General features: G+C 45.0%; 1 protein-coding gene across 1 annotated transcript in view; it reads right to left on the bottom strand.

Moving 5' to 3' along the window:
- SPTBN1 (spectrin beta, non-erythrocytic 1) overlaps window positions 1–27,205 on the bottom strand; it is a 187,540-nt gene that overhangs the window by 119,932 nt on the left and 40,403 nt on the right. The window contains exon 2 of the mRNA XM_088478000.1: window positions 15,013–15,197. Within this exon, the coding sequence (XP_088334126.1) occupies window positions 15,013–15,154 (142 nt within the window). The 5' untranslated portion in view covers window positions 15,155–15,197. The remainder of the gene's footprint in view (window positions 1–15,012; window positions 15,198–27,205) is intronic.

The following is a 27,205-nucleotide window of genomic DNA, read 5'->3' as shown; positions in this document are numbered from 1 at the left end:
TCCTCCTTCTCTCATCTGTCCCCTAGACTAAAACTGCCTAATTCTTGGCATCTTCCAGCCTCCGTTGCTACACACGTCATATTGACTTGTGCCTACAATTTGGAGAATATACCACAAAACTACGCCCTGCTGCTGCATAGTGAATGAGCCTCCTTTATGGACATTAGTCTCCTGGATTTCATCCAATTAAATATCATTTAGAACTTGAGTTCCTAACTCAGCAGACCATTTTCATATATTGTGGTTGGGTTGACCAATGTGTTCATCTGGACACTCTGCTAATATCATCATTGCTGATCACCTGTTTATTATGTAATCGACCCTGATGTATTAGTCAAAACTTTACGATCGTGATTTTATTATTATTTTTAATAAATATTGTGAATCAAAACAATTCTGTGATCACTGTATTTCTGTCTTATATAGACTCCTATTTAAATTGTAAGCTCTCACGAGCAGGGCCCTCTTCAGTTTTGGGATTTTCCTTCCCTGACTTATATTATTACCTCTTCCCCACTGCCAACAACGGCCCAAAACCTTTGGGTTCGGCCGCCCCGTTGATAATTTGGGTCTTATGACTGCTGATGCAGCAATGTTTGTCCTTGGTTTGCAAGTCACTTTTTGTGTGTGTCTCTCTCTTCATAATGTTCCTGTTTATGTACGTTGTAAAGTGCTGCAGACCCCCTGTGGAGAATTATATTAATTTAAATTATTATTTGAATAGGATACCATTACACGATATGCCACCTGCTACAGAAAGAAGAGTTGGGGTCAAATATACTAAGCGGCATTTGTCAGCGGTTTCGGGGCGCGAGATTTAAAAGGTCAATAATATTAAATGCCCAAACCAGCAATGTTTTGCCTGTAACATTATTGCCGATCTTAATGCCACAGCCAGAACTAACAACAAGAGGCGGTTTTGAAAAGCAATTGCTTAGTATATATCCCCACTTGACTCACAAATTCATATCTCCTGAAAGACCTAGGACCGGATGTATAAAGCCTTATAGAGAAAGTAGAAAAGTTGCCAAAACCAGCCAATCAGCTTGTGTCATTTCAGACTGTGCTAGATAATGGACAGTCGGAAGCTGATCGGGTGATTTAGGCAACTTCTCCACTTTATCGCTCTCTAAAGTTTGATACATCTCCCCGTAATCACCATGCGAGCATTTCCGCCCTAATGTCATCAGAGAAATATCCAAAACCGATGCGGACTGAGAAGTGCGAATACTGCATAGAGCAGAGATATTACACACATATGGGGTCTCACTACACTGCTGCAGAGGATCAGGCCATAAGTAATAGTTTCAAATATATAGTATGTCTAGTGAAAAAAAAAAAAAGGGTATTATAAGTCACCTCCGTTTCACTGTACAGTTATATCATCACAGAATTCACCTGTGGCTACGGAGTAGATGTACTAAGCCTTGGAGACAGATAAAGTGGGAGAGATAAAGTACCAACCAATCAGCTCCTGTCATTAAGCTCTGGAAAGTAATAAAGTGGAGAGTGATAAACAACCAACCAACCCCTGTCATTTTTCAAACACAGTCTGCAACATGACAGTTAGGAGCTGATTGGTTGGTCGTTTATCACTCTACACCTTATAACTTTCCAGAGCTTAATACATCTGCCCCTGTCAGCCTGTAAACTGACAGGAGCTGATTGGTTTGTACTTTCTCTCTCTCCACTTTATCACTTTCCAAGGCTTAGTACATCTCCCGCTACTATTTCGTACAGCGGGGGTTACATTTTTCCCTAGAACTTAATTAGTAACATTATACCATGTGTTCTAAAAAGTGGGAAACATCCATTTATTAAATCGGTATCAAAAGGCCATTTGCTTTTCCGTAAATCTTTTAACGTGTATATAAAGGGGTGTAAAGCGGTTAGCAACATTTGGGCTACAAGGACCCCCCTCCCCCTTCTCCATTTTTTGTTCTCTAGGTTCAGAAACAAGCAGAGACGTCCATACATGCCACGACTACTGGCTCACCAATAGCACATTTAATTCAGATTCCATGTTTAAGCTGCAGATGTAATAGCCCCGAGGATTGTGAAGTGATTAAATGTACAGTGAGACAGACATCTGCTAACGTGCTATTGTGGTTTAATGTTCCTCTCCTATATCAAGTGAATCCTTCACATGTCCTTCTGGGTCTGACCTTGCGCGCTCAGGCACTCCGCAGCGCTGCCTGCTCGTTCATTATTCAGCAGCATCCCTCCGGCCTTGTACACTCAGCTAAGATGATTTTCTCTTCAATCAATAGATATCTTTTTTTTTTTTTTCATGTGGTATTAAAAGCCAGCTCGGCCACCCTGCCACATGTATTTAACAATACAAAGAGGCATGGCTCAGTGTCCAGCTGATGGAAGGGAATACGAGTTTACACAGGGGAGGCAAATTTGTTTTTGTGGATACACGAGCAGATTATCATGTAAGTGTTTTGTTGAAATAGAGGTGAGCCGCTGCTTTGGCAGTTTGACAATTAAAAAGACATCATTGTACAAAATATGCAGCTGAAACTCAACTTGAGTTTCAAAGAAACATTCAAACTGTACAATGGCATTCTCTTACAGGTGCGGATTATTGTGCACTATATTTTATCTTCATTTAGACAATTCTTACTAGTAACACTTCTTCCACCCAACGACTGGAGCAGCAGGCACACAAGGCACACTGCTCTTAGGAGATGCAGTCATAGGGCTCAATTAAGTTACCAGCGGCACTTACCACAAGTGCCCGGGGCTAAATCAATTAAAGTCCACTTGGCTGCACTTCACACGGATTTCTGTTCACAACAGTCTGTGATGTGAACTGAAATCTGCGGTAAGTAGGGCATTTGGGGCTTACCACGGCTGCCCGTGAGCGGTTAAACAATAGCTCCTGGCACTTAATCCAGAACCCATGGGTTACCACACGGTAGTCACAGGGCTTCCTGCGTGAGAAAATAGGCTGCAAAGATGAATAGCTCTGGGTGTTAAATTCGGGGAGCTGCAGCCTTGTGGTAAGCCCTGCGGCTGACCAATCCCCCCCCAAATGTTGATATTCAGAATGTCAAAACCACAGTGTCAATAGTTGTTGTCGACATTGTTAAAATGTCGACATTCTGCAGGTAATGGAGGGTTAGGGCTCGGTTGTGGTAGTGGAGGATTAGGTTAGGCACTAGTGGGATGGATACTCACCACCAGAACCATTGCAGCAGAGGATTAGGTTAGGCACTAGTGGGATGGATACTCACCGCCAGAACCATTGCAGCGGAGTATTAGGTTAGGCACTAGTGGGATGGATACTCACCGCCAGAACCATTGCAGCGGAGTATTAGGTTAGGCACTAGTGGGATGGATACTCACCGCCAGAACCATTGCAGCAGAGGATTAGGTTAGGCACTAGTGGGATGGATACTCACTGCCAGAACCATTGCAGCGGAGTATTAGGTTAGGCACTAGTGGGATGGATACTCACCGCCAGAACCATTGCAGCGGAGGATTAGGTTAGGCACTAGTGGGATGGATACTCACCGCCAGAACCATTGCAGCGGAGTATTAGGTTAGGCACTAGTGGGATGGATACTCCCTGCCAGAACCATTGCAGCGGAGTATTAGGTTAGGCACTAGTGGGATGGATACTCACCGCCAGAACCATTGCAGCGGAGGATTAGGTTAGGCACTAGTGTGATGGATACTCACCTCCAGAACCATTGCAGTGGAGTATTAGGTTAGGCACTAGTGGGATGGATACTCACCGCCAGAACCATTGCATGATGAGCCAGAAATCATAAGGACGTCACAGCCAGCCACAAAAAATATACAGCTAGACTATCAGGTACGTTTTGACGACATTCTACTCGTTTTGACATTTCATCACTGCTGACATGATGAATGAGGACATGGTCAATGTCGGCAAAACAGACCACAACCGCTGTTAGTGGGAAACAAAAACCTCACTCCGTTTGGTAAAATTTCCTTTTTCCTACATTAGAGTGAACTATAAATTTCATCAATGCATCCATTATAGCTAGACAGCTGCAGCTGAGCAACTACAAGACCTACCATAACCTGACAGCCTCTAATAAAACCACCCCGGACTTAAAGCTTTATATCAACCAGAAAACATCACGTTGTCTCATCGTGTCATGCAAACCGACCTAGTAGAATTTCAAAATCCACAGCACTTCTATTGGAGTAGATGGTGTTTCATAACAGCAGTTAAGAGTTTCCAACGATACCAATGACGCGTTTCACGGGTCACAGTCTGCTCATCAGATGAGAAACTAAATGGTTCAGCAGTACAAGTAGATGACCAGGAATGGTCTAAGTAGGAAGTCGCATACAATCTGCACTGTAGTAATGCAAGACAGCCTCATTAATAGAGCAGTCCCGGATGGACCAAGCAGCGCCACAACGCAGCTTGTATGTGAAGCCGGCAGCGACCCATGAAACGCGTCATTTATTTATATTATTGGAAACAGCTTTCACGATACACAATCTACCAATATCGGAGTAATAAATGAGAAGTGAATTATTACAGTGTTGGATGATTTATATCCAGAAATACTCTTGCTGCAATTCTACAGTCACAGACGCACCTATGAGATCCCTATCTTCTACTGCGAAACCGACCTACCTACTATATAGAAGTATTTATAACCCAGAGTGTTCCAACTTTTTAATCAAAACCTTCAAATATTTAATGTTTAATTATATATAATCCAGAATTCGCTTGGATATTTTAGTTTAGGACTACCTGTATAGAACCTGTAGATCAGCGATTCCCAACCTCGGTCCTCAAGGCACACTAACAGTCCTGGTTTTAGTGATATCCATGCTTAAGCACAGATGGTTAAATCAAAATAACTAAGGTACTAATTAAGTCACCTGTACTCAACTATGGCTATCCTTAAAACCTGGACTGTTAGTGTGCCTTGAGGACCGTGGCTGGGAACCCATGCTGTAGCCTTTCCATACATCACATTGCACTTTCTTAATATGGGCTGATGAGTTTCTTACTGTAGTTTACAAGCAAATTGTATAGTTTATGGCCCTAAAATACCAGCATGTCAGAGATCATTGATCATCATGCTCTAAACAAGATGCACTCTACATCCACTTTCAAAGGGATATTTTGGACCGTGAATGATGACCGGTCGAAGCTGATCGTAATTGGGAATATGCCTATGTCTTAAGTGGTCAATAGGAGGTAAAAATAGAAGTATCTAAATCTATTCAGCAGATGTTCTTGAAGTGTCATCAGAACGCTGTGAGACAATGACCATCAGATGCAGAAGAAGAAAAAAAAAAAAAAAAGACCAAGGGAAAGGCCAGGAAGACATCCTGTTTATCTCTGGAGGATTTGGACAGCCATGGGAATGACGACTGAAGGAAACACTCCAATAATAAGATGGGCTACATTGCGGAAACTGGCCCCTCCAAGACATGAATCTCCTGCAGTCTTATTTCACAGATTTCCTCTACCTAAGGGAATGCAGCAAACATACCGGATTCTGCTCCAGCTCAGTCAAGATAAGGAGACATTTGTCTGTGTCTTTTGTTCAAATGTTAAGCGCTTGATAAAAATAAAATACCAAAAAAACATTTGAACAACATGTACACGGAGAGTCTGTATAACGTAGATGTAGTGTAATACATTTCTGTAATGCTTTATTTGTTGAATTTACTGCCATGAACATTCAAGAATACAATTTAATTAGATGTAATTGATCTTCATAATGGCAAAAATGCCGAAAGCAAATACTTTGATTTAAGTCTCAGCACTGGGTGCGGTCACATTTAACATGACTTAATAGCTGGATATCAATTTTATTTGGACGTTTAACCTGGTTTTAAAAAGTGTGTTCTATTTCTCCACAGACCACTACAAAATAGTTTCTTATCGCTTCCAAAGGGCGTCATCAAACTCTTCTGATCTGGACAGCGCGCCTCCAATTCAGTAACCGTAGGTCTGAAATCAGGGTAGACCCCATTTTATCCAGAGGGCCTTGCAGGAATAAATGACAGTGGCGTTGTGCAATGTTCCCTATAAAATACTTTTAAGCATTCAGATGCCTTGATAACTACACTGTAGTGCATTCAATTGCACTGTACAGCCGGCCCAGCGCACTGTACAGCCGGCCCAGCCCGGCGCACTGTACAGCCGGCCCAGCCCGGCGCACTGTACAGCCGGCCCAGCCCGGCGCACTGTACAGCCGGCCCAGCCCGGCGCACTGTACAGCCGGCCCAGCCCGGCGCACTGTACAGCCGGCCCAGCCCGGCGCACTGTACAGCCATTTAGGTGATATGGTTTCTGGAAAGAAAAATCACACTGTAAACTTAAGGATAAGTATGGAGAACATATTTCCCAATTTTAATGATTAAAAGGAGGACTGCAATGTAAGTCACATTAAAATGGAGGGTGTGTGGAGTCTTCTACTACTTCCTAGAAGAGATTTTCTAGGAATAAAACTTAAAGTAAGTAACTAAAAATCATGCATACCTAAATACACCGAGTGTATTTCCTCTCCCCTCTTCTTACCCTGCAATGCAGCAAATTGCTGCCATCCGAAGGTTCTATACACTGGGCCTGATTCAGAACCGCTCGCAAGCGGGTCGACGGTCCCCCACTGCGCATGCCGGAGCCGGCTCCGGCATGTGCATGCGTGAGACCCGGCCAGCGACGGGCGCTCCGTCGCTACGGGTCTCGCACCAAAGCGGGGAAGCTGTCGATTGTGATTGACAGCTTGCCCCATTTTGGAGGCGGGCAGGGGGGGGTGGCTGGCCAAACGGAGGCGTTCCCGAAGGAACGCCTGCAGTTTGGGGGCGGCCCCACTGACATCACGAGTGATGTCAGTGGGTGAGCTTCCGGCTCTATTAGAGCAAGAAGCTCACCGGGGCTTGCGGAAATGAGACCCTACAACAAGGGACTCGTAGCAAGCAGCGATGGTCGTGACCATCGCGACCATCACCTGGTCACTTGCTAAAGCTGCGGGAGCGTCCGGCTCTGAATCAGGCCCACTGTCCTACCAGGAAGCTGGTGGGCAAATCGCAGGCAATGCAGCTTGTAAATACGTTCACTGCACAGATAATAGACTTTGCCAGAATCATCACATCACACGTAATACGTATACAGGGGAAAATATTACAGGATATTTAGAAAAACACTAAAATCAAATATTAAATTTATCACTCACTACACAAGCATATACATTGTTGTTTGTTCCCAAAAACAGGCTGAAAATTAGGTCAGAATATTAAGTACTTTGCTAATACTTCTCTTTCATTATTTGGGATAGGACGTTCTTGCAGTGAATTCTCTAAAGGGGAAAGCGTAGCCATCCCTTAGAGACAGGGCAGCCATTTTGTAAACCCAACCAATATCCATGACGTGTGCAGGCAATGTGTACCGGTCACTGGGCCCAAAATGGGGCGCTTCAGAGTCGTACATGTATAGAAATAAAAGCAAATCTCAAAGACGGTGGCATCTGTGTGACTGCGCCACCTCCATCCATCCGCCGGCAGCCGCCATCTTTATCAGCAGCACGCATTAGCACCAGCCCATCCTTGGTCAGACGCATCTTTGCATGCACTCATCTCTGAGAAATCCACAGAAGTTCTGTCTACACGCCCATGGCTAACCTATCCTATATGTGACGGCCCAGATGCCCATCAATTCCACCTGATCTGTTGGACCAAGACTTGGAATCGCCAACAATTGCTCCAAGATCCATATGCACGCTCCGAGAAATGCGCAGCTTGCTAAGGAACACACACAAGATCCATCTGGTATTGTCCTCAACTCTAAAGCTGGGTACACATTTAACGATGTGTACCCACCCAGCTGACCTGTAGTGCGACAAGACCTGGCGGGGGTCCTGGTATTGGCAAGTGCATACACACTTGCGGAATGTCGGAAGCGACATCGCGACGGCGGGGGGCATCCGTTAGCATGGCCATCGCTGACTAGGTCGCCCATCGCACCTGCATGCAGGTCCGACGTGCGATGACGCTGACAATGTGCGGGACCGCGCATCGTCACTAACATGGAGTGTAGAAGGCGCGTGCAGAAGTGCCCCCTCTAGCTCCGGCACCCCGCCTGCCGCCAGAGCTAGAGTGAACACTAGGAGCGTACACACTAACCCAGTGGTTCTCAAACTCTGTCCTCAGGATCCCACACAGGTCACGTTTTCCAGGTCACCCAGCAGGTGCACAGGTGTAGTCATTACTCACTGACACGTTTTAAAAGATCCACAGGTGGAGCCAATTATTTCACTTATGTTTCTGTGAGGAGACCTGGAAAACATGCACTGTTTGGGGTCCTGAGGACCGAGTTTGAGAACCTGTGCACTAGACGATGTTGCCGACATGTCGTTTGATCAGGACGGATTGAGCGACATAACGTCTAGTGTGTACTGCCCATAAATCAGGGTCAGAATGACACGATCACAAGAAAAGGGGATTTGTTCTGTATAAAATACTGAAGAAAAAAAAGTGCGTCAAAGAAAAGAACAATTTTATGTTTTACACTACAATTATTTCTGCTTATTCAGCGCCGTCTACAACATTCGCATTATTCACGTTCTCCAGAAACTACAACATTCCTGAGGAAGCGGCGATAAATCACCATAAAGGGGACAGCTGCAGACTGAAGGAAAACATCCATGATATCAGTGAGTGATGAAGTTCAGTTTCACCCACAATTAAATGTAATTGCAGCAAACAGGGCTCTATTTAGATATTAGGAGGGAATGTAGATAACAGGCTGCCTTAAACTCATGCTGGGCATACACGGCCAGATAAAATGCCTGTGAGAGCGACATACATTTCACCTGGCAGCCTCACACCCAGCACATATTGCAGGCATACACTGCGGGCTATATCAGTGTATTGGCCCTTATTCCCCCCCGATATTGGGCAGATTGGCCCAATAATTGTATAGTGTATGCCCAGCATAACGCATAGCTACGTTTCTCAACTCGCTTATCATACAGCAGCTTTGTCTGACATGCAACATCATGGTACTTTGTAATTAACTGAGATGTGAGAGAACACGTAAAGGCTACTCAGTGTGTGTGTGGGGCAGGGGGGTTTAAATTGTTTTTTGGGTGTCCATTACCCACGGGAGCTCTTTAATTGCTTCTACAGACGTACGCGAGTGTCGCAGGCGCCCATTATTTCTGCTCGCACTCTGCTGAGGGAGCAAGCAGGAATCCATGAAAAGTCGATCATAAAAGAGGGCACATCTGTGTGTAACCGAAAAGCAGCATGGACTCACGGCACGTACCCTTTTCCATCACTCTAGGAGGCGTGCCCAGCACTCATGGAGATGCTGGGTTGCCCCCAAGCTCTCCCCACCGCACGCATTTATTCAACCACTGGCACACTGTGACCTGCGATGGGGACTGCGGGGGCAGGGAGAGGCACAGCAGTGCAGAAGGAGGGGAGCGCCAAGAACCTGCAGGCGTCAGCCTGTGATCAGCAGGGCACATTTTAGGTAGGGCGCGGCGTGGCGCCCCGCTGAAACAGCCTAGCGGAAACGTGAAGGTCAGGTCTCCTTGAAGTATGTTGGGCTTGGGGGCAAGTTCTGAATTCTCTCACAATTGGCTGCTGGGGTGTGGCCACACCTCTTTGGCAGGCTCATGGGCACAGGCTGGCCAGACTCTGGTACTTTGTACCCAACGACCCCCGCTTTTGATGCACCCCAATAATATTACATTGGTTAGAGTAAGAATGTTCTATTAAAGAACCCAGTTTCTTCCACTAACTCTCCGTCTGTGGATCCCAGATTGCCTCCATTCCCTGTTCACATCATGACACTGACCATTGTCCTTACAGTCCTGTTCTCTCTAATATAGCTAACAAGAGGGTACAAGTTACGGTATTCTTAAAACACGACGTTCCTGGATCGGGTGGTGATCATCTCCTGACGATCTGCTATAACCACAGCCAATTAAAATACAGGAAAGGGTTTGGAACGTACAGTTACATCATACTCAAAGTATAAAATTTGGAGCTGGGTGGTGATTCCTCTAATATTGGTTCCAATAGTATAAAACCAGATGGTGTCGTTTCTTGGTTACAATGACGAAAGCACCTCATGGTCTTTAAATCATTACCAGTATGCGCTCAGTGCTATAAATAGGGAGTCTGGCAGATGCCAATTTCTCCATTACGTATTTATATATGCAGAGGGCTCGATAATGTTAAACTACCTAACAAAACATTCACTTAATGGGTTGTTTTGTTAGAAAAAGTCAAAACATGGCCAAAAGTAGCCAAAAGGGGAAAAACAAGAAAACAAAAAGAAACAAACAAAAAAAAACAGCACAAAGTCATGATCCTGGTGAGGGAAACTTACAGAAGAGACATTCTGCTTCAAGGTCAAACGTACAGCAAGTGAGCATGGGATCTGGAGAATCATTTACCAGACACGAGACCGTAAAGCCCGGAAGGTGACATCATCATCATCTTAAACTTTCTCATTAAAATTGATTTCTTGCTTCACTTTAACCTCTCTGCAACGCTCACGTTTTACAATGGAAAATTATTCGTAGTAACAAAATAATAAACAGACCTGTATTTCCAGACACCTCTGCGAACTAAACGTTCACCTATGTCTGCAGATGAGAGGAATAGTGTAATGGCCCCCATACATCTGCGACGGATTGCCGTGATGTTGCGATCCCGCAACCAGGCATTGCAGGATCGATGAAATCCAACATGTTGGATTTCACAGATTTGCCGATCCCGGTCAAAATAGGATTGTGATTGGCACATTGGTGAAATTGAACCGATCATGCGATGGATCACAGAAAATCGATGGCCGCTGGCCGGCATTTCCATTCCGATTGCAGGATCACGCAATCCGCAGTTAGATGTATGGGGGCCTTAAGTGTGACTAGGGTCAACCACCTACCAAAAGTAACATTTTAGGTCCTTTTGTCTAAAATACCTGCGTATTTATCCTCATTTATTCATTGAGAGTCAAGGGATGTAGTCACAATTACAAGGTGGAATCTTGTGTGTCTAAGACTTAGATCAGACACACTAAGAACAGGCAAAGTGCTCTAGAAATTTTCTTCTTTACTGAAATGCGCACCCATAGTTAAGGTGCCTATCCACTAGAAGACAGGCAAAAGACTGCATGATTACGACATTGTGATGTGGCTACACTGAATGAGCAGTCGTTCAGTGTAGGCACAATCAATTATCTGCAAACATGCTTTGACCAGCATGTTTGCACGATGATCGATGTCTAAAAGACTAATTTTTTAAACAATCTGCACAGGATTTTCAAACGATTTTCGAACGATATCGATATCGTTATAGTTCAATTTCTCATTTTAATGGTCTAGTGGATAGGCACCTTAAGGAAGAATGCGATCCAACCTCTCAAATGTAAGCTGGGGTAAACTTCTGTCATTTCGCGGACTGGAAATGGTGGTGCCCTCTTCTGCAAAGCAAGCAACCCTCTCCACACACTCTCATTTCAATAATCACACTCTACCAACTCAATTGTTTTTGGGCACCTGATCTCCCATCTGAAGTGACCCAGGAGCTATTCAATTGTTCATGCTAATGGGCACATTATTTCTGGTCTGCTTATCATGGGTTTAAGTTGCTTTACACGTCTAGACCCGGTGCATTTGGGCGTGATATGGTATAAGTGAAAGGCACCTGCGGCACACCAGCATAAACAATTGAATAGCTATCCATGGTTATGTCTCTCTCTCTCTCCCCTCCCATCCATACAAATAAAATAATTTTGTGGTGTTCTGGAAAAAACAGATGCACCAGTGTCTCTAGTCTAAACTTTGCAAATAGGAATGCCGCAACGTCTCCCCCGAGACTTCCTGCAGAACAGGCCATTTGGCAGTGTGACAACAGCCATTCCTCACCATGGAAGGAATTCAATTCGGCATGGTGTACCCGCCATTCATCACCGCAATGCCCGGCTGCAACATTTGGAACTTATAGCAGTGTCGGCAGAATCACAATGGGCAATTATGGTACGGCACACCGCGTTGATGTCGAGAACGGAAATCCCCCAATATTTATATATTTGTAAAATCACATTACACAGTAGAATTGCGCTGGTACAATGACGGACACTTGTTTCTGCTGTGCGATGGGGCTTGGAAGCTAATGGACCAGTTTCCACCAGCAAAAAGTTTCCCAGCCGTATGCAGAAGACGGTGAAATTTTCATGATAGAATATTGAGCGTTTGGCTCACATCTTATTGTCGCAAGAAGTAATTAGTCGGCGCAAAATCTCATCTCTCCCTGTAAGTCGAGAAGCGCGACGTCAGAGGATGCGGCAGATCTGTGCATTATAAATTAGATCCGGTGTGTTTCTTGAAGGTGCTTTAAACCACAGCTTGATCTCACGTTATAGATACAGACGTTGTGAATTTAGTTTGCGTCAAGCTACTTGGCATTAAAAATTTGTTTAATGTTGATTAGGACAGATTAAAATCGACCTTTAGTAAATTTACCCTAGAGTCTCAATAGCCAGTAACTTATCACTGGGAGAGATGCGTCAAGCCTTGAAGAGATAAAGTGGAGTACCGGCCAATTTGCTCCTGTCATATTTCTAACACAAACTTTCTCTCTCTCCAAGGCTTAATAAATAGAAGCCAAAGTGGAGAGATCTAGAAAACCAACCAATCAGCTTCTGTCACTTTACAGGCTGTGTGTTGAAAAATAACAGTTAGGAGCTGATTAGTTGGTACATTCTCTCTGCAAGGCTTAGTACATAGACCCGTTTATCTATTTCCAAACTTTGGTGAAAAGTGACTATTGAGACTTTATTAACACTCAATTTTAGTCGATCCTAATCGATTGAAAATCAATCTAATGCTGGGTAGAGACTGGCAGATATATTGGCCGGGAGGCCGCTCTAAAAATTCAGGACGGCCCTGATTCGGAGCCTGAGCCCAGTTTTAGCTTTGTGCATGCCATAGCATTTCAATTCCCCCTCCCCTGCTGTCTTTTTATAATTACTATCCTTTATTTATAGGGTGCCACAAGGTGTCCACGGCGCCTTGCCAAGTATTTGTGTATAAATGCACTGCTCCATATGTAACATGATAGCGCTGTAGTCATCAGTGCAAGGGAGATAGACCCTAGAAAACTTGGAGCATTATATAATAATTTGCCATGTCTTCCCTTATTCTCATCTAGCAGCAAGAGGGTTAAAAGCATATAGTAAGCACTGCGTAGAAAGCAGAAGAGGGCGATCACAGCTAGACAGACGACAGCCACACGGCACCTCCCAGCCCTGAAATACTCTGCTCCAAAGTTCACTTTCTTTACACAGTTCTCCACCCTCTGCTGTGCTCTGCTCCTGTCCTCCTAACTGACACGCTGGGGGGGGGGGGGGTAAGGGGTTATACGGTGATCAATCCTTCAGTCGAGCTAGGCACCCAAAGGGTTAACTACAGATGGCAGGGATGGCCTTAACACAGCCGCCTATATCACGCATTTCAACCCTCTAAATCATGTGGTTCGAGTTATTTGGATGCATATCTACTACAGGAAAATAAAATGTATACAGAAAACTGTGCTGCAAGACAATGATATTCTAGTTATTTTATTTTTTATTTCTAACAGTAAACAGGGAGGCACATAACAGTACCAGCCCGTCCAATAAATCGCATGAAAAGTTGCAGGGTTTATATAATGCAGCGTGTTGGGTGCAACAGTGTGTACAGCATACAGTGATTTTTAGATGTATACCACACACACTTTCATTTGCAATCACAGCAATTTGTGGTTTGGCCCACTTGGCAACCATCTACTTTTGTGGTTGATGTTTGTAGCCCACGAACTGGTCTGCCAAGTTGAATTGGCAGGCCTGGTCACTGTATTGGCACCCTGGCGTCACACTGAGCCCGTCACATCCAGGTCACCGGATTGCCAGCTGTTATGCTCACTGAGCAAGTCGGCTATGGAGGATGGCAAAAGCAGCTGGTGGGTGTTTGTGGGTTGCAGCGTGTATGGACAGCTTAAGAGACGTCTGTAAAAATCCTCAACTGGAATTTGGATTAAGCCCATTTACTAGAAATCCCACCTAAAATGGTCACACTGGACTCGGGAGTCCCGGAAGGGTACAATAATGTAGAATCAAACACACACACAACTCATACCAAGCATCTATGTAAAGCCAGTAAAGGCCCCATCTAGCATGAATAAACTTATTGTGTATATGTCCTTTACAAAGATCTCACACATAGGGCTCGATTCAATTGCCCGCGATGTAAATAGCGCAGGGAGATAGCTCCCGGAGTTATTCTATTCGGCGCGGTGTTTAGTCGGAGAATGCCCGTTCTCACGACTAAACACCCTGTTTAAGGAGCGAGAACGGGCATTCCCCAACCTAACTTCCCGGCGCGATGGGCAGAAAACAGCCTCGTGCCTGGACTTTTGTTGGATTTCTGCTCGCGTCCCCGGAGGGATGCAAGAAGAAATCCTCAGTCGGGCTTAGCAGCGCCGTGTATTGAATGGCTCCGGGAGCTGATTCCCGGCGCTATTCACTTCGCGCAGAATAGAATCGAGCCCATAGAATAAGAAATGACTGGTGCCGTACACAACATATATACCTGAACCTTCACTATTTCTCCCCATTTTCTAATTAGACTGTAAGCTCGTGTCTCAAATTATGTTGCTGCACTCTAATCAATGTATGCTTGCGTTCCATCCCCACAATGCAGCCCAGCAGAATAGGTTGGGATATCTAATTGAAGTACTATATGAAGTAAAAATGAATAATACTTAGCACCTCACATGGTGCAGTGAAACCAGCTAATTATTAAGTGCTGCACTTGCCTAGGAAGTAAATGGCTGGATCACAAGTCTGTTACATGCAAGTCAGTTACACATGAAGACATTGCGCAGAAAGGAAATTACATTAGCAGCTTTACACCAGTCTGTACAGCTTGAACATTTCAGAGGCTTTAAAGCACACAGAGCAGCAACATCATATACAGTCATTACAGTGTGTGTGTGTGGTGCACGTACCTGCTAACGCCTTGATGCGGGACCTCTCAAACAGTCGGGCAGAGCTATTCTCGTTGTCCCATTCGTCGTCCCAGCGATTGTTGACATCGCTGTACTGCTGCTGTATCTCAATGTGGTCATAGTCTGTCGTGACAGCCGTCATTCTGGACCTCCCTAACCTCTCATCAGCTACAGGTCACCAAGATCTGAAAGGGAAATAAATGAGAGGTCGTTACAGGCGGCGACGCTCCTGAAAAATCCCCCCCCCCCCAGTCATCTGGAGCACTTCAGCTCCACTACATCTAAACCGCTGACGCCCAACAGTAATGACAAAAATACCCAATTTTCTAAGCATGCTTCAGATGCTTGCAGCAAACAACCCTGCCATTACCAGGAGGGACACTGAGCTCCTCGCCACCCAGCAACTTCAAAAAGACATTCAAATTAAATTTTGCTAGTGGTCATTCAATTAGAACTGCAAATCATGCAAGAATTTATTTTAATCACAAGTGCCATGTTTGTATCCTTCCCACCAAGGACACATTATGTTAAATAGATTATTTTTAAATTTCTCATAGCACTACGTACATAGCACGATGAGGGAGGACCTAGGAAGCACAGCCAAAGTATTCCACCACTTCCATACTTACATTTATTGTCGCATACACGACATCCTGCAACTTACATACAAATTTTGGATGCACAGCATTGTCTTTTTAACTTTTTTTGTGGAGATTTAATTTTTATTAGGGGGGGGCAATTCAAATGTTGCTCCGTTTGGGGCATGAGGTGCCAGTGCCGACATTTTTTTGCTCACAGCATCCTGATGTGGCGAGTGTAAATGTGCGTGAAGTCGGTAGTTTGGACGCCCTAACCAGGAACTTTAGACGTACTTTTGGGCGCCCAAAACAACTGAATTGCTCTATCGGGCGCCTATTAATTATCGCCACCCAAAACGACAACTGTATTCCCTCCTTTACGTTTCTCGGTAATGTACATCACCAGGCTTATTTATGATGCTCAATTGTATTGAATACAGTGGGCTATGTAGGCCTGGGTAACGACTGTACAGTATTCCGTTGTGAACAAAAGGCATCGAATGAAGCCAGGCAGTTAAAGCACCGGATCTGGCAGAAGAATAAGTATATGCGTGCCAATAAATGTAAGTAGGTGGGCAAAAAGAATAATCCTATGTAACACATACAGTGCAAGCATCTCCACATGTGACCACTAGGCGGCACTATTGCAGATGCCACTTCCATTAATACAATGTACAGATTAAGACTCTTGCCACTATGCTGTGTGTGAGGACCTGGAAACATTTAGCATTTTAAATTCTCTCTCATCACAGACTATAAAGCTGAAGAGGTGCCTATGAAACCCTGAGGATGGCAGGAAACAGCATTAGTTACCAGCGACAGGCCACTTATAAGGAGAGCAGCCATTGTAACCGCTTTTATTTACAGCCACAGGAGTGTAAGATTTACAACTGGCTTCAAAGCAGCAGCTTTATTTTTCGGTCTGTTTAGAAGGAAATGGCTTTGTACGGGTACATCAACAGCGCAACAAATCTTTGGGAGCATAAGAGCAGGTTTAACGACTTGTCAGATCTCTGTTCCGTAATGTTCCCTCTTCTGCATTTTCTGCACAATTGTCTCCGGACCTGGGGATAACGCGAATCACAGGATGCCCTTTATTCTCAGTGTTAAGCGTTGGTTTCCCTTCTTACGTTATTGCCAAGGTGACTGGATTGTCCTCAGCGAATGCAAGAGAACTCTTGGCATCCTCTTCCTCCAAACGCTCATTACTTATCATCAACCACTCTACTTTCCCACCGCCTACAGAAATACACCACGCACCACACGGCTGTCAGGAATCATTCCCGGCGTTACCGTGTGAAAATATAACCGAGAAAAAAAAAAAAAAAAAATTCCTGATACTGATGGAATTTTCTTTTTGGATACAAAACCCCATGACCTCAGTTGTGAGGTAGCAATGCTAACCATTGTGTAACTGTGCTGCCCATTAACCATTGAAATACTTTAGCAGCTAGAGATACAAAGGGCGGGATTCAATTGTTTAATAGCGCCCGATCTCGCGTCCATCGCGCCCAAAGAGGTCTGGGTTTAGCCACGTTAAACGACTATACTTGACCCAAATGCTGGGCACGATCGCGAAAAGTGCCGTTTAGACGCCCCAAACGGGTCACTTTCACGCATTTCATCTCCCATCCCCTGGGGGGTGCGAGCTGAAATGCTGGCGCCGCCAGTTGAACGCACCAGACAGGAGCTACAATTGAATAGCTCCATCGGGCGTGAAGGGGGGGTTGAAACAATTTCATTCCGCCCAAAGCATCCAAAAATAAATAAATGTAGTAAGCTTAGTGGGGCATGTTCACTGTACACTACGGTTAGTGTTATTCTGAGGCTCACCTCTGACCTCTCTCCTATGGACTAGACTCGCCCTATATGTGTGCCGAATGTTGCAATGGTTTAAAGAGGAACAGTCTTATCCATAGTGTTCATTCTGGTATCCTGCACATAAATCAGTGAGGGGGGCATATTTTAATTTTGAAGGGCAAAATTTTATACGTGCTACAGTAGCTATAGCGATATCATCTCTAAAATGTTGCCCTTCAAAATTAAAATATGCACTCCTCACTGATTACGTGCAGGATGCTAGAAAGCTTAACCATACAATGATTTACACTTTTCCTTTGCCCCAAATACATATATATTTATAAAAACAATTGCATAAAAATGTTGTGCAAAAACAAAATTAGCTAAAAATTAGTGGACAAAAAAAAAAATCAGTGCCTTTACACTTTTTAGAAATATCCACCAAATAACACGGTACACTTGCGTTATGTCAGTTTGCGCTGGTCCTAACACCAGGCCTGACATGGCGCAGGAGAAGGCATTAACTTTAAAAGATTTTTTTATTTTTTTTTATTGATGTGCTTGTTATTTTTATTTTATACTTCTAAAATAGTCAGCATTCTGCCTTTGCTCTACGTTTATGAACTATGCGCTAATACCAAACTATAATGGCGCCATATAGATACCTATAATAGCCAATTACTCCCTGCAAACGTGCTGATAAAGTCATTATCCCTAATCTGTAAATCGAATATACCTTCATACCACTCACAAGTGACAGGATCTGCAGCCACAAGTACAAACCATATATTCACAGAGCCGATATCACAGCACAAGCTGAATGAAGCAGATTTAGGATTTTAGAGCATTTTCCTCCCACACTCCAAAAATATACTGGTAGGTTAATTGGGTCCCAACAAAAAATTAACCCTAGTGTGTATGTGTGTGAGCATGTGGTAGGGAACATAGATTGTAAGCTCCACTGGGGCAGGGACTGATGTGAATGGCCAAATATTCTCTGTAAAGCGCTGCGGAATCTGTGTGCGCTATATAAATAACTGGTAATAAATAAATAAATTTAATCTACAAGGATTCCTCCGTTTCATTTTACAGGAAGCTACTGAGAGAGCAGCAGAAGCAGGAAGTGATCAGTATAAAGGAAAATGGTCAACTCTCAAACAAGAGTAAATTTCATATAAAAAGTAAATAGAACTGGGAGCTATTCCATGTACCATTTAAAATGTTAACATATTTCAGCTACATTTCCACTAAAGCCATGTTCAACAAACCGCGTAAAATGCTGACCAGCTCTACAACCATCTACTCCACCCAGGATGACTGTTATTGATGGAGGATTCCTCTAGTCCGAGCCTGGCCAGCTTGTGTCTTTCCAGCTGTTTTGATACTACAAGTCCCAGAATGCTTTACCAGCTGACTGGTGGGAGGGTATGCTGGGGCTTATAGGCTCACAACAGCTGGAGAGCCACAGGTTGGACCAGGCCTACTCTAGTCTATTTATACACGAAAACAGCTGAGCAAAACCCCAAATCTATAGGGAAAGGATGTAATCTATTTGCCGATTGACCTGCTGGCAAGATGTAAATTTGTTGCATCATAAAACTAGCGTCAGCCGCACTGGCCAAAATCTGACTCCCACTGCAGATCAAGGCACATACAGGTATCAAGCATTTCTCTACAACAGGCTATTAAAGAGAAATTAATCTCAAACAAGTTGGGGCGGAATTCAATTGTTTTCGCGGCCCGCATCTCCCGTCTAAAGTGACAGGAGATCGCGGGCCGCTATGCAATTGTTCCAGATTTTCGTGAAGTGGTCGGGTTTAGCCGCGTAAAGCAGCTAAACCCGACCAAAGTGCTGGGCGCGATCGCGAAGTGATATTTGGGCGCCCAAACATGTCACTTTTCGCACATTTCAGCTCTCATCCCCCAGGGGCTGCGAGCTGAAATGTAGCGCTGGCAGCTGATCGTGCCAGACAGGAGCAAGAATTGAATAGCTCCGTCGGGCGCGATGGGGGCAGGAATCAATTGAATTCCGCCCTTGGACAGATAAACTTCGATTTATTATGGGCATGACAGCCTAAAAAAAAATGTATACATAAAAAATAATATTAGTTTTTTTTAAGTCATTTTGTGTAGTCAAGTTTAAAACATGCAAGAGCCATTGAACTGGAATACAATAGGCAAGTCAAAGTGTAAGGCCAAATGTTTTGGTAATGAACGCTAGAGAGCTGTGCACATGACATACAAATATGCTCAATCACTAGCGTCGTTCACAGCATATGGAGCCCCCCTAAGTCCCCACAATGTGTAAATAAGCACTGGATGTGTTCCAAAAACCGTAGCACAAACCGAACGCTACCAAATACTAGCAAATGGTAGTAAGAGCTGCAAAGGGTATTGTGTAATTAGAAACAATGGTTTCTGTCGTCATAACGTTAAAAAGCGGGAAAACTTGCAATGTTCCGGCTACCATTAAGGTGCATATGCTCCCAACCGCACATCACAGTTACGTTCAATAGCACATTGCCTGGGATTGAACTGCTAAACTAATCTAGTGATTTGGGGACTATGGGGGAGATGTACTAAGAACCGAAGCGATATCGCGCTGATACCACTTCTTCCCGATGTATGATCGGGGGGTTAGGCGGTAAATGACAGGGGTGCTATAGCCAGGGACATGTATGAACGGTCAGATTGCCTGAGTTCCGCCTGCTGTAGCTACAGCCTGGCGATGCCCTATCCACACAGCAGGGACAGCGCTGTCCCTGCTGCGGTGGCTTGCGGGCTCCAGAGCTGCACGCGGCATCTTGTGATACTTGCGAGATCCCACGCTTGCTCGGTGGAGCCGGCCGGGACTGAAACACAGCACATCAGCACTAGGTGGGGACCTCTAGCGGGGATAGCCGAAGGAGGGGGGAGTTAACGCTCCCCCGCTCCAGCCGATGAGAGTTTCACACATCTCAGTTACTGCTTCACCTCGGTAAAGAGGCGAAGCAGGAAGCAATATAGCGGCACTTAAAGTGCCGCTATAATACATCTCCCCCTATACCTTATAAAATACTACAATACTGCTCATCTAGCTTCAATACGTCACGCAGCGCGATATGCCTGGCGTGAGTGAGCTGCCGGGTCCTGTGCTACTCTAGCGTTGTGATGAGACTGTCGCACCAGGAGACTGTGCTGATTAATTTGATATGTGAACTAGTATGTCTGCGTACAACCGAGTCTGTAAAAGGAACTACAATTGAACGAGATGTGGGGTGCGAGCAGAAATCCTATAGTTGGGCTAACAGCGCTGTGATGTGAATAGCTCCGGGAACCCCTTCCCCGTGCTATTCACATCGGGTTCAATTGAAATGACCCCATGGAGTGGAAAAAATCTGCGGATGCTGCATCCTAGCACTTTGCATGCTGACTGAGAGGCTGTCACACACAGATATACAAGTGTCGCATAGCAAAGTAATCAGCAGTGTCTTCTGGCGAGTCCTAGTCGCATCGCATTTTCGGCACAAAGACAGAAAAAAGACGCCCGGCGCTAGCAGAGTATCAGGGGACCAGGCACGCAGAGAGGGGCTGTTTGGTGCAACTGCAGCGAAGATGAGTGAGGACACACATTGTTCTTTTTATTTCATATGCACGGTCATTATAACAGAGACCTCCGTTTGTCAAGATTAAATGCCTTTAACAATAATATGGTAATGTTGGTAATCTGAGGGGGTCGCTGTGGAAACTTTTGTATGCTGCTGATTGACATTTTGCGCTGTTTCTACATACACCCCCCTCCTTGTGCTAGTAAACTACTGTAATCTAGAACGCATTTATTTATAAGGCACCAATGTATTATGCAGTGCATTCTGGGGGTTCCTGATACAATTAGATCACGCGTTTTCCCTCGCACCCCACATTACTGTAAAGTGGAAATCTGCGCAGTTGGGCATTACCGTGACCTGGGGCCACTTACTAGCAAATGGTGCAAACTTTGCTAGGAACACCTTTAGTCCACCCCACGTCACCTTCATAAGCCCCATACACCTCAGCAGGAGCCTAAGCACAGTACTTCTGCACGGCATGGCCTGCAAACGAACTCAGGGAAATCAAAGAGTTTCCTATAACAAGGAAAATGTTCCTGCTGTAACTTTTTATGCAGCGTGTGAGCAGGTAGAGGATGTGAAACGGCCAGAGACAGTATACTTGCTTCTAGACTGGCCGTGCACGTGATTCAAGTTACTGATTTAGGAGACGGGATGTATCGTCCTAGAAATATAGTAACGTGTAGTTAGCAACTGTGCCACAATTTCCGCTGCATTATGGACCTGGGACTCGAGTTTGTTGTCCTGTACAAACAAAGCTGACAAATGTAAGTTTTTATGTAAACTTCCACAGCCCAACACTACAAAATATAATTAGACAGCTAAAAAAGAAATAATCTAGGAGAAGTTATTAAAGGGCAGTGTTAGTAAGGAGGTACGCTCTCCCAGGCTAGCAATTATTGTCAATGTGCCGTGTGTACATCATAAAAGGAATCTAATACCACCTCTTGTCATTTGAATAGTAATTTTCACTTTTATGTACCCATTGTGAGGCTGTGGCTGTTGGCTTCGTTATTATTACTTGAAACAAACATCAAATCACAGGAGGCAAAAAAACAAAGCACTAAGACGAGCAACAGAATAATGTCCGATATATCATAGTATTAAACACAGGAGATGAATAAAAATGCAAACTGGGATTCATTTCCATGTAATATAATGGGAACAATCAAATTAAACGCGAAGTGAATAGCGCCAGGAATGAGCTCCCGGAGCTATTCAACGCTGCGAGAAGTTAGGTCGGGGAAGGCTCGTTCTCGCGCCTTAAACGGGTATTTTCTGAGTAAACTTCCCGGCGAGATGCTGTTTTCTCGGCGCTAACGACAGAAAACAGCATCTTGCCTGGACTTTTGACGGATTTCTGCCTGCATCCCCGGAGGGATGAGAAGAAAAAAAAAAAATCCTTAGTCGGGCTTAGCAGCGCAAATTAATTGAATAGCTCCGAGAGCTGATTCCCGGCGCTATTCACTTCACGTTGAATAGAATCGTGCCCAATGTCTGAGATAAATGGATACTGCTCATCATCACTTGTCCATACAGGATGTAGTTAGCAGACTGGTGGACGGCATGCCGCCGGTCTGAATCCAGATGGTGTAAGCCCGAAGCCTATCTTAATCCCGACGCCGGAATACAGACTTATGACAGCCTGAACGAGGTAAGCCAGGGGCGTCTTAGCTGTTAGCCGCGGAATGGGGGGAGGGTGGGGGATGCCGCTGTCGATACTTTGACAGGAGGCATCCCGACTGCCGATATTACATACCCATTCCGTCCATACAGAAAAGCCAGATCCACAGAGCAGCTAAGTGGCTGCAGCAGTTTTACTATAACAATTTACTATACTCCTTATACAACATCAGACCACGTGTCCCCACAGTAAGGGAGAGGAAGCGCAGGGCTGAATATCATCACCGGCAAAGGATAAGCAGCATGAAGCCACAATGGGGATAATGGCAAAGGTTTAGAGCATTTCCTATGACATTTAAATACATTTTGATAAGTGCATATGTCATTATAATTAGGGAGAAACTAACACTTTTGTATTATACGGTATAATGCGCCCCCTGCTGGAAATGACTAAATCCATCGGATGTAGAGACTGATTTCAGCGACCTGCACAAGACGCCTCCAGCCATGAGTTTCTACAGTCACAGAAAACATTGATAACTTCTAACAGATATATAATATACAGTATATAATAAAAAATGTTCTGTAACAAATCTACAGGACTAAGCAATTAGAACCTTATTTTGCTGCACCTGTAAGTGAATAATTCAATATTTTGAGGAAGCAGCGATCTCCAGACCATGAACACACTGCGCAGATGTTGTAGCATAAGAACTGACCGCTACTAGCCCTCTCCTCGGTCACATTAATCCCCTTTACATATCCCAGCCTACCATCCTCCCATATGATAGCCGACAGTGGAACAGAGGGCAGGCCTTATGGGGCAGTGTGGAACAGAGGGCAGGCCTTATGGGGCAGTGTGGAACAGAGGGCAGGCCTTATGGGGCAGTGTGGAACAGAGGGCAGGCCTTATGGGGCAGTGTGGAACAGAGGGCAGGCCTTATGGGGCAGTGGGGAACAGAGGGCAGGCCTTATGGGGCAGTGGGGAACAGAGGGCAGGCCTTATGGGGCAGTGGAACAGAGGGCAGGCCTTATGGGGCAGTGGAACAGAGGGCAGGCCTCATGGGACAGTGGAATTTTCGTTGCTTTTCATTCATAAAATGACAAGGAAGTGAATTAAATTCAGTGCGAGTTTGTTTAGCTCCCGGGATGAGCGCCAAGAAATATTCGAACTGCCTGCGCTGTGTAAACCCAATAGTTGGGTGATGCAGTTTTCAGACTTAAGTCCCGGCCGCGTTGCTATTACCGCATGCAGAAATAGAGCGAGCAGCCCTAAGGTGCTAGTTAGCAGGCAATTGAATAGCTACGGGCACTCTTCTCCCAGAAGTCTAACAAATTCGCGTTGCATTGAATATCCCCAATGAAAATGTTTTGATTGAAGCTTATGGAAAGCAGGCCACTGAGAGCTGAACACTAGCAATACACCGTCACCAGCTGATCAGATTTCATCACTAAAAAGCAACGAAAGATCCATTTGGGGGAAACTCAATTCAAAAAGCGATGTCCTGTCAGGCATTGTGGCGATGCGCAGCTGCACAAATATTGGCCATTCATGGTGGTGTGTACATGCCCTGGGAAACCTTGCGATGCTGGCGGCGGACAGGATGTGCCATTCCGGAACAGCACATCGCGTCCTCTGTGCGAGTATTGAATCCCCCCCTTCTATACCTTGCTGTGCAGTCACTCTCTCCCCAGACAGTTGGAGGTAGGTAAATACTTTATACTGTTGTACATTTGACCAACCCTAGAACCACGCTATGGCCGGAGCCCGACCACACGTGATTAAAATGGCTGCCATGGCACTGAAGGGATTAAACTTCATGCTGCGGCACAGTTTTTAAAAGTACCTTTAGGCGCAGGGCACCACGTACTGCGAATGTATATGTAACGTGTTTGAATAGGCTATATTTAATGTGCTTGTGTGCAGTTGTGGAAATGTACATTTCAATGTACAGCCTATGCACTTATAGGAATGTATATGTTATTTTGTTTTAGAGGGCTGTAACATTTAGAAATAAATGGCTTTTGAGACATTCTCACCTCTTAGTGATATATTAATTATCCTGACGTAGTGGCCAAACCCTTCGTTTACAGCACTTTCATTGAAACGCACTGCAGAGGTCTCTGGTGTGTCTCTGTGTATAATACCCAGCAAGTTTGGAAAAAACAATTTGTTTGTATTTAAGAAGCTCCTATTGGATGGAACTTCCTAAGAACTTAGAAGGTGTTAAGATTGTAAATAAGCCAAACTGGTTTTAGTCAAAGACATGTGAAGGGGCGAATGACATTGAAAATTTGCATTATATTTACCTTGTCAGAGAGAGCATATGCTAACTCAGTTTGTGCTTTAGAAAAGCCAACAGTTTTTTGGGTGGCGACGAGGAAATTATTTTAGTATCTTTAAAATGTAAGATGCGTTTATTTATATTTTGTGAGCTAGCATGATTGGCTAAAAGGAACACAGGGCGGAGTTACCCCCTGTGGTAATGTGTATTGGAGTGGTATAAATATGCCAGGTCTGCGAGCCTGGTTTGTGTGTATTTTCTTGATCAACAATGACTGAACTGCTGTATACGCGCTATAGCGCGTATTTTACCCGATATTGAGCAATGGGGACTCACTTTTAAAAAGTAGCCCGGTCCCCGGTGACGTGCTGTGCTGTGGCCAATCCCGGACAGCTGGCGCAGCACAGCGTGTCCCCATGAGAAAGACACGCTTTTTGTTATAGCAGCCAAAGAGAGTCAGATAAACTCTCATTGGCTGCTGCTGTGGAAAGCCGTGCTAGGATCAGGTGTCTGATCCCAGCATCGGCACAGCATCCGTGGCCGGCGCTGGAACAGTGTGTTTGTTCCCAGCACCGGGTAAGCCGCCGCGGCGGGTACCTGGTGAAGGGACCGCCTGGTCCCTTACACCAGCGCCGGCGGTAAAGTGGCGGCGGGAGAAGCTTGGCTCTGGGCGCAAGCTAAGCGGAGTTCGCTGCCCGGAAGCCAAGAAGCAGCGGTGGTTGTTTGGCAAGGGCCGCGTGCCAAACATGGCTCGCGGTCCAGCAGCCAATAGGAGGCAGATGCGACGAGCCAATCACGGCTCACTGAGTCATAGCCCTGCCCACTTCAGTCTGGCGGCGGAGACTAGGATTGAAGATCTCCCAAAGAGAAGAGTGTTGCGGCAACAGTTCTGGCAGCCGCGCAAGAGACCAGAAGACAGCGTGATCAAGGAGGAAGTAAGGAAGTGGCGGCGCCGCTGGTCAGGACGGGCCAGCAGCAGAAGAATGAAGCTGAGGAACTAAGAGGACTGCGGGGGTGAAAAGAAAAAGAGCTAACGGCTAATGTTTAAAAACCAGACATTACTACGTGGTATAATGTGTAAAGGCCGGGCATGGCTGTGTGGCATCATTTGTAAGGGGTTAGGGGAGGTCTGAGAGGCATATGGGGAGCATAAATCATGATGGGACCCAGAAATGGTCAGGTAGGACCCCATTTTTTTTTTTTTTTTTTTTTTTTTTAAAGTGGAGGGTCCCTGGGACCCACATAATTTGTCACTCACCGCGATCACTGCATCTTTGTATGCTGATCCCCTTAAAGCTGTGGTAAGTCTTTTTTAAGACTATTGAGCAATAAACATCTTTGCCTTTACAATGACTGCATCTGTATCCTGCGAAAACAGAATTGAGTCAAACGCTATTCCGTTCTCCGACTGTTCTGGATTGAGCCCAGGTGTCTCCAAGCTCAAGCCCTCTGCCAGCTACCGTGCAGAGCCTGGTCCATTCCGAGGGATCAGTGGGTATCAGCAGTGGGTATCAGTATTAGTCGACGCATACACAGCAGTAAGCAGCTCCAAACGTCGATTGAAGGTGGTTGGTGGTGGCAGCAACGTTACACGCCGACGGCGCAGTGGGCGGAGTCAGTAACAGGCGGTTACTGACGGCAAGAGGGAATCCCTGATACTCAAAGATCCAGCGGGGATCGAAAAACCAATCGGTGATTGGCCAGCGAGTGAGGTCATCCAGTCACACACACCAAAAAACACAGACACACACCACACACACACACACACACACCACGCCTCATAATATTTGCATACTACAACATATAATTCCCAGCAAATAAGTCCACGGTTAATGTTATGTATAACATTATAGCTCACTTGTACCATCATTATTACTCAGTGTCAACGCTGCAAGTTCATTCTGAGTAGTTCCAAAAACCACAGCCACAAAAAAAGAAAAAAAAAAAAAGTTTTACTATTTTGACTGCTGCCTAATAAACCTACCACAACTGCATCCTCCCAAAAAAATATGAGTAAGCAGTAACTTTCTAGGGAAATGACTAACAAAGTTACATGATGAAACCAGGCATTTCTTCTTTCACAGGTGCGTGCTGCCACCTACTGGTAAGTGATGATACTGCCGAGTGTAGTAAGCAAAAGGCTGATTTTATTTAGATGTTTCAGACAGGTGTACAGATGGGCCGTGTCAAGTGCACCCATGTTCTATATTGTGTAGAAGCAGACATTTTTCTGGCTGCTGCATATTTAAGAATAGGGAAATCGCAGAGAAACCACTCGATATCTGCACTGTGCTGCCATCTCCATAGCTGGCTATGAGAA

This window comes from Taudactylus pleione, unplaced genomic scaffold (assembly GCF_031769625.1).
Source record: "Taudactylus pleione unplaced genomic scaffold, aTauple2 ptg000206l, whole genome shotgun sequence".
Taxonomy (NCBI): Eukaryota; Metazoa; Chordata; class Amphibia; order Anura; family Myobatrachidae; genus Taudactylus; species Taudactylus pleione.
This window is presented reverse-complemented; position numbering and strand designations above follow the sequence as displayed.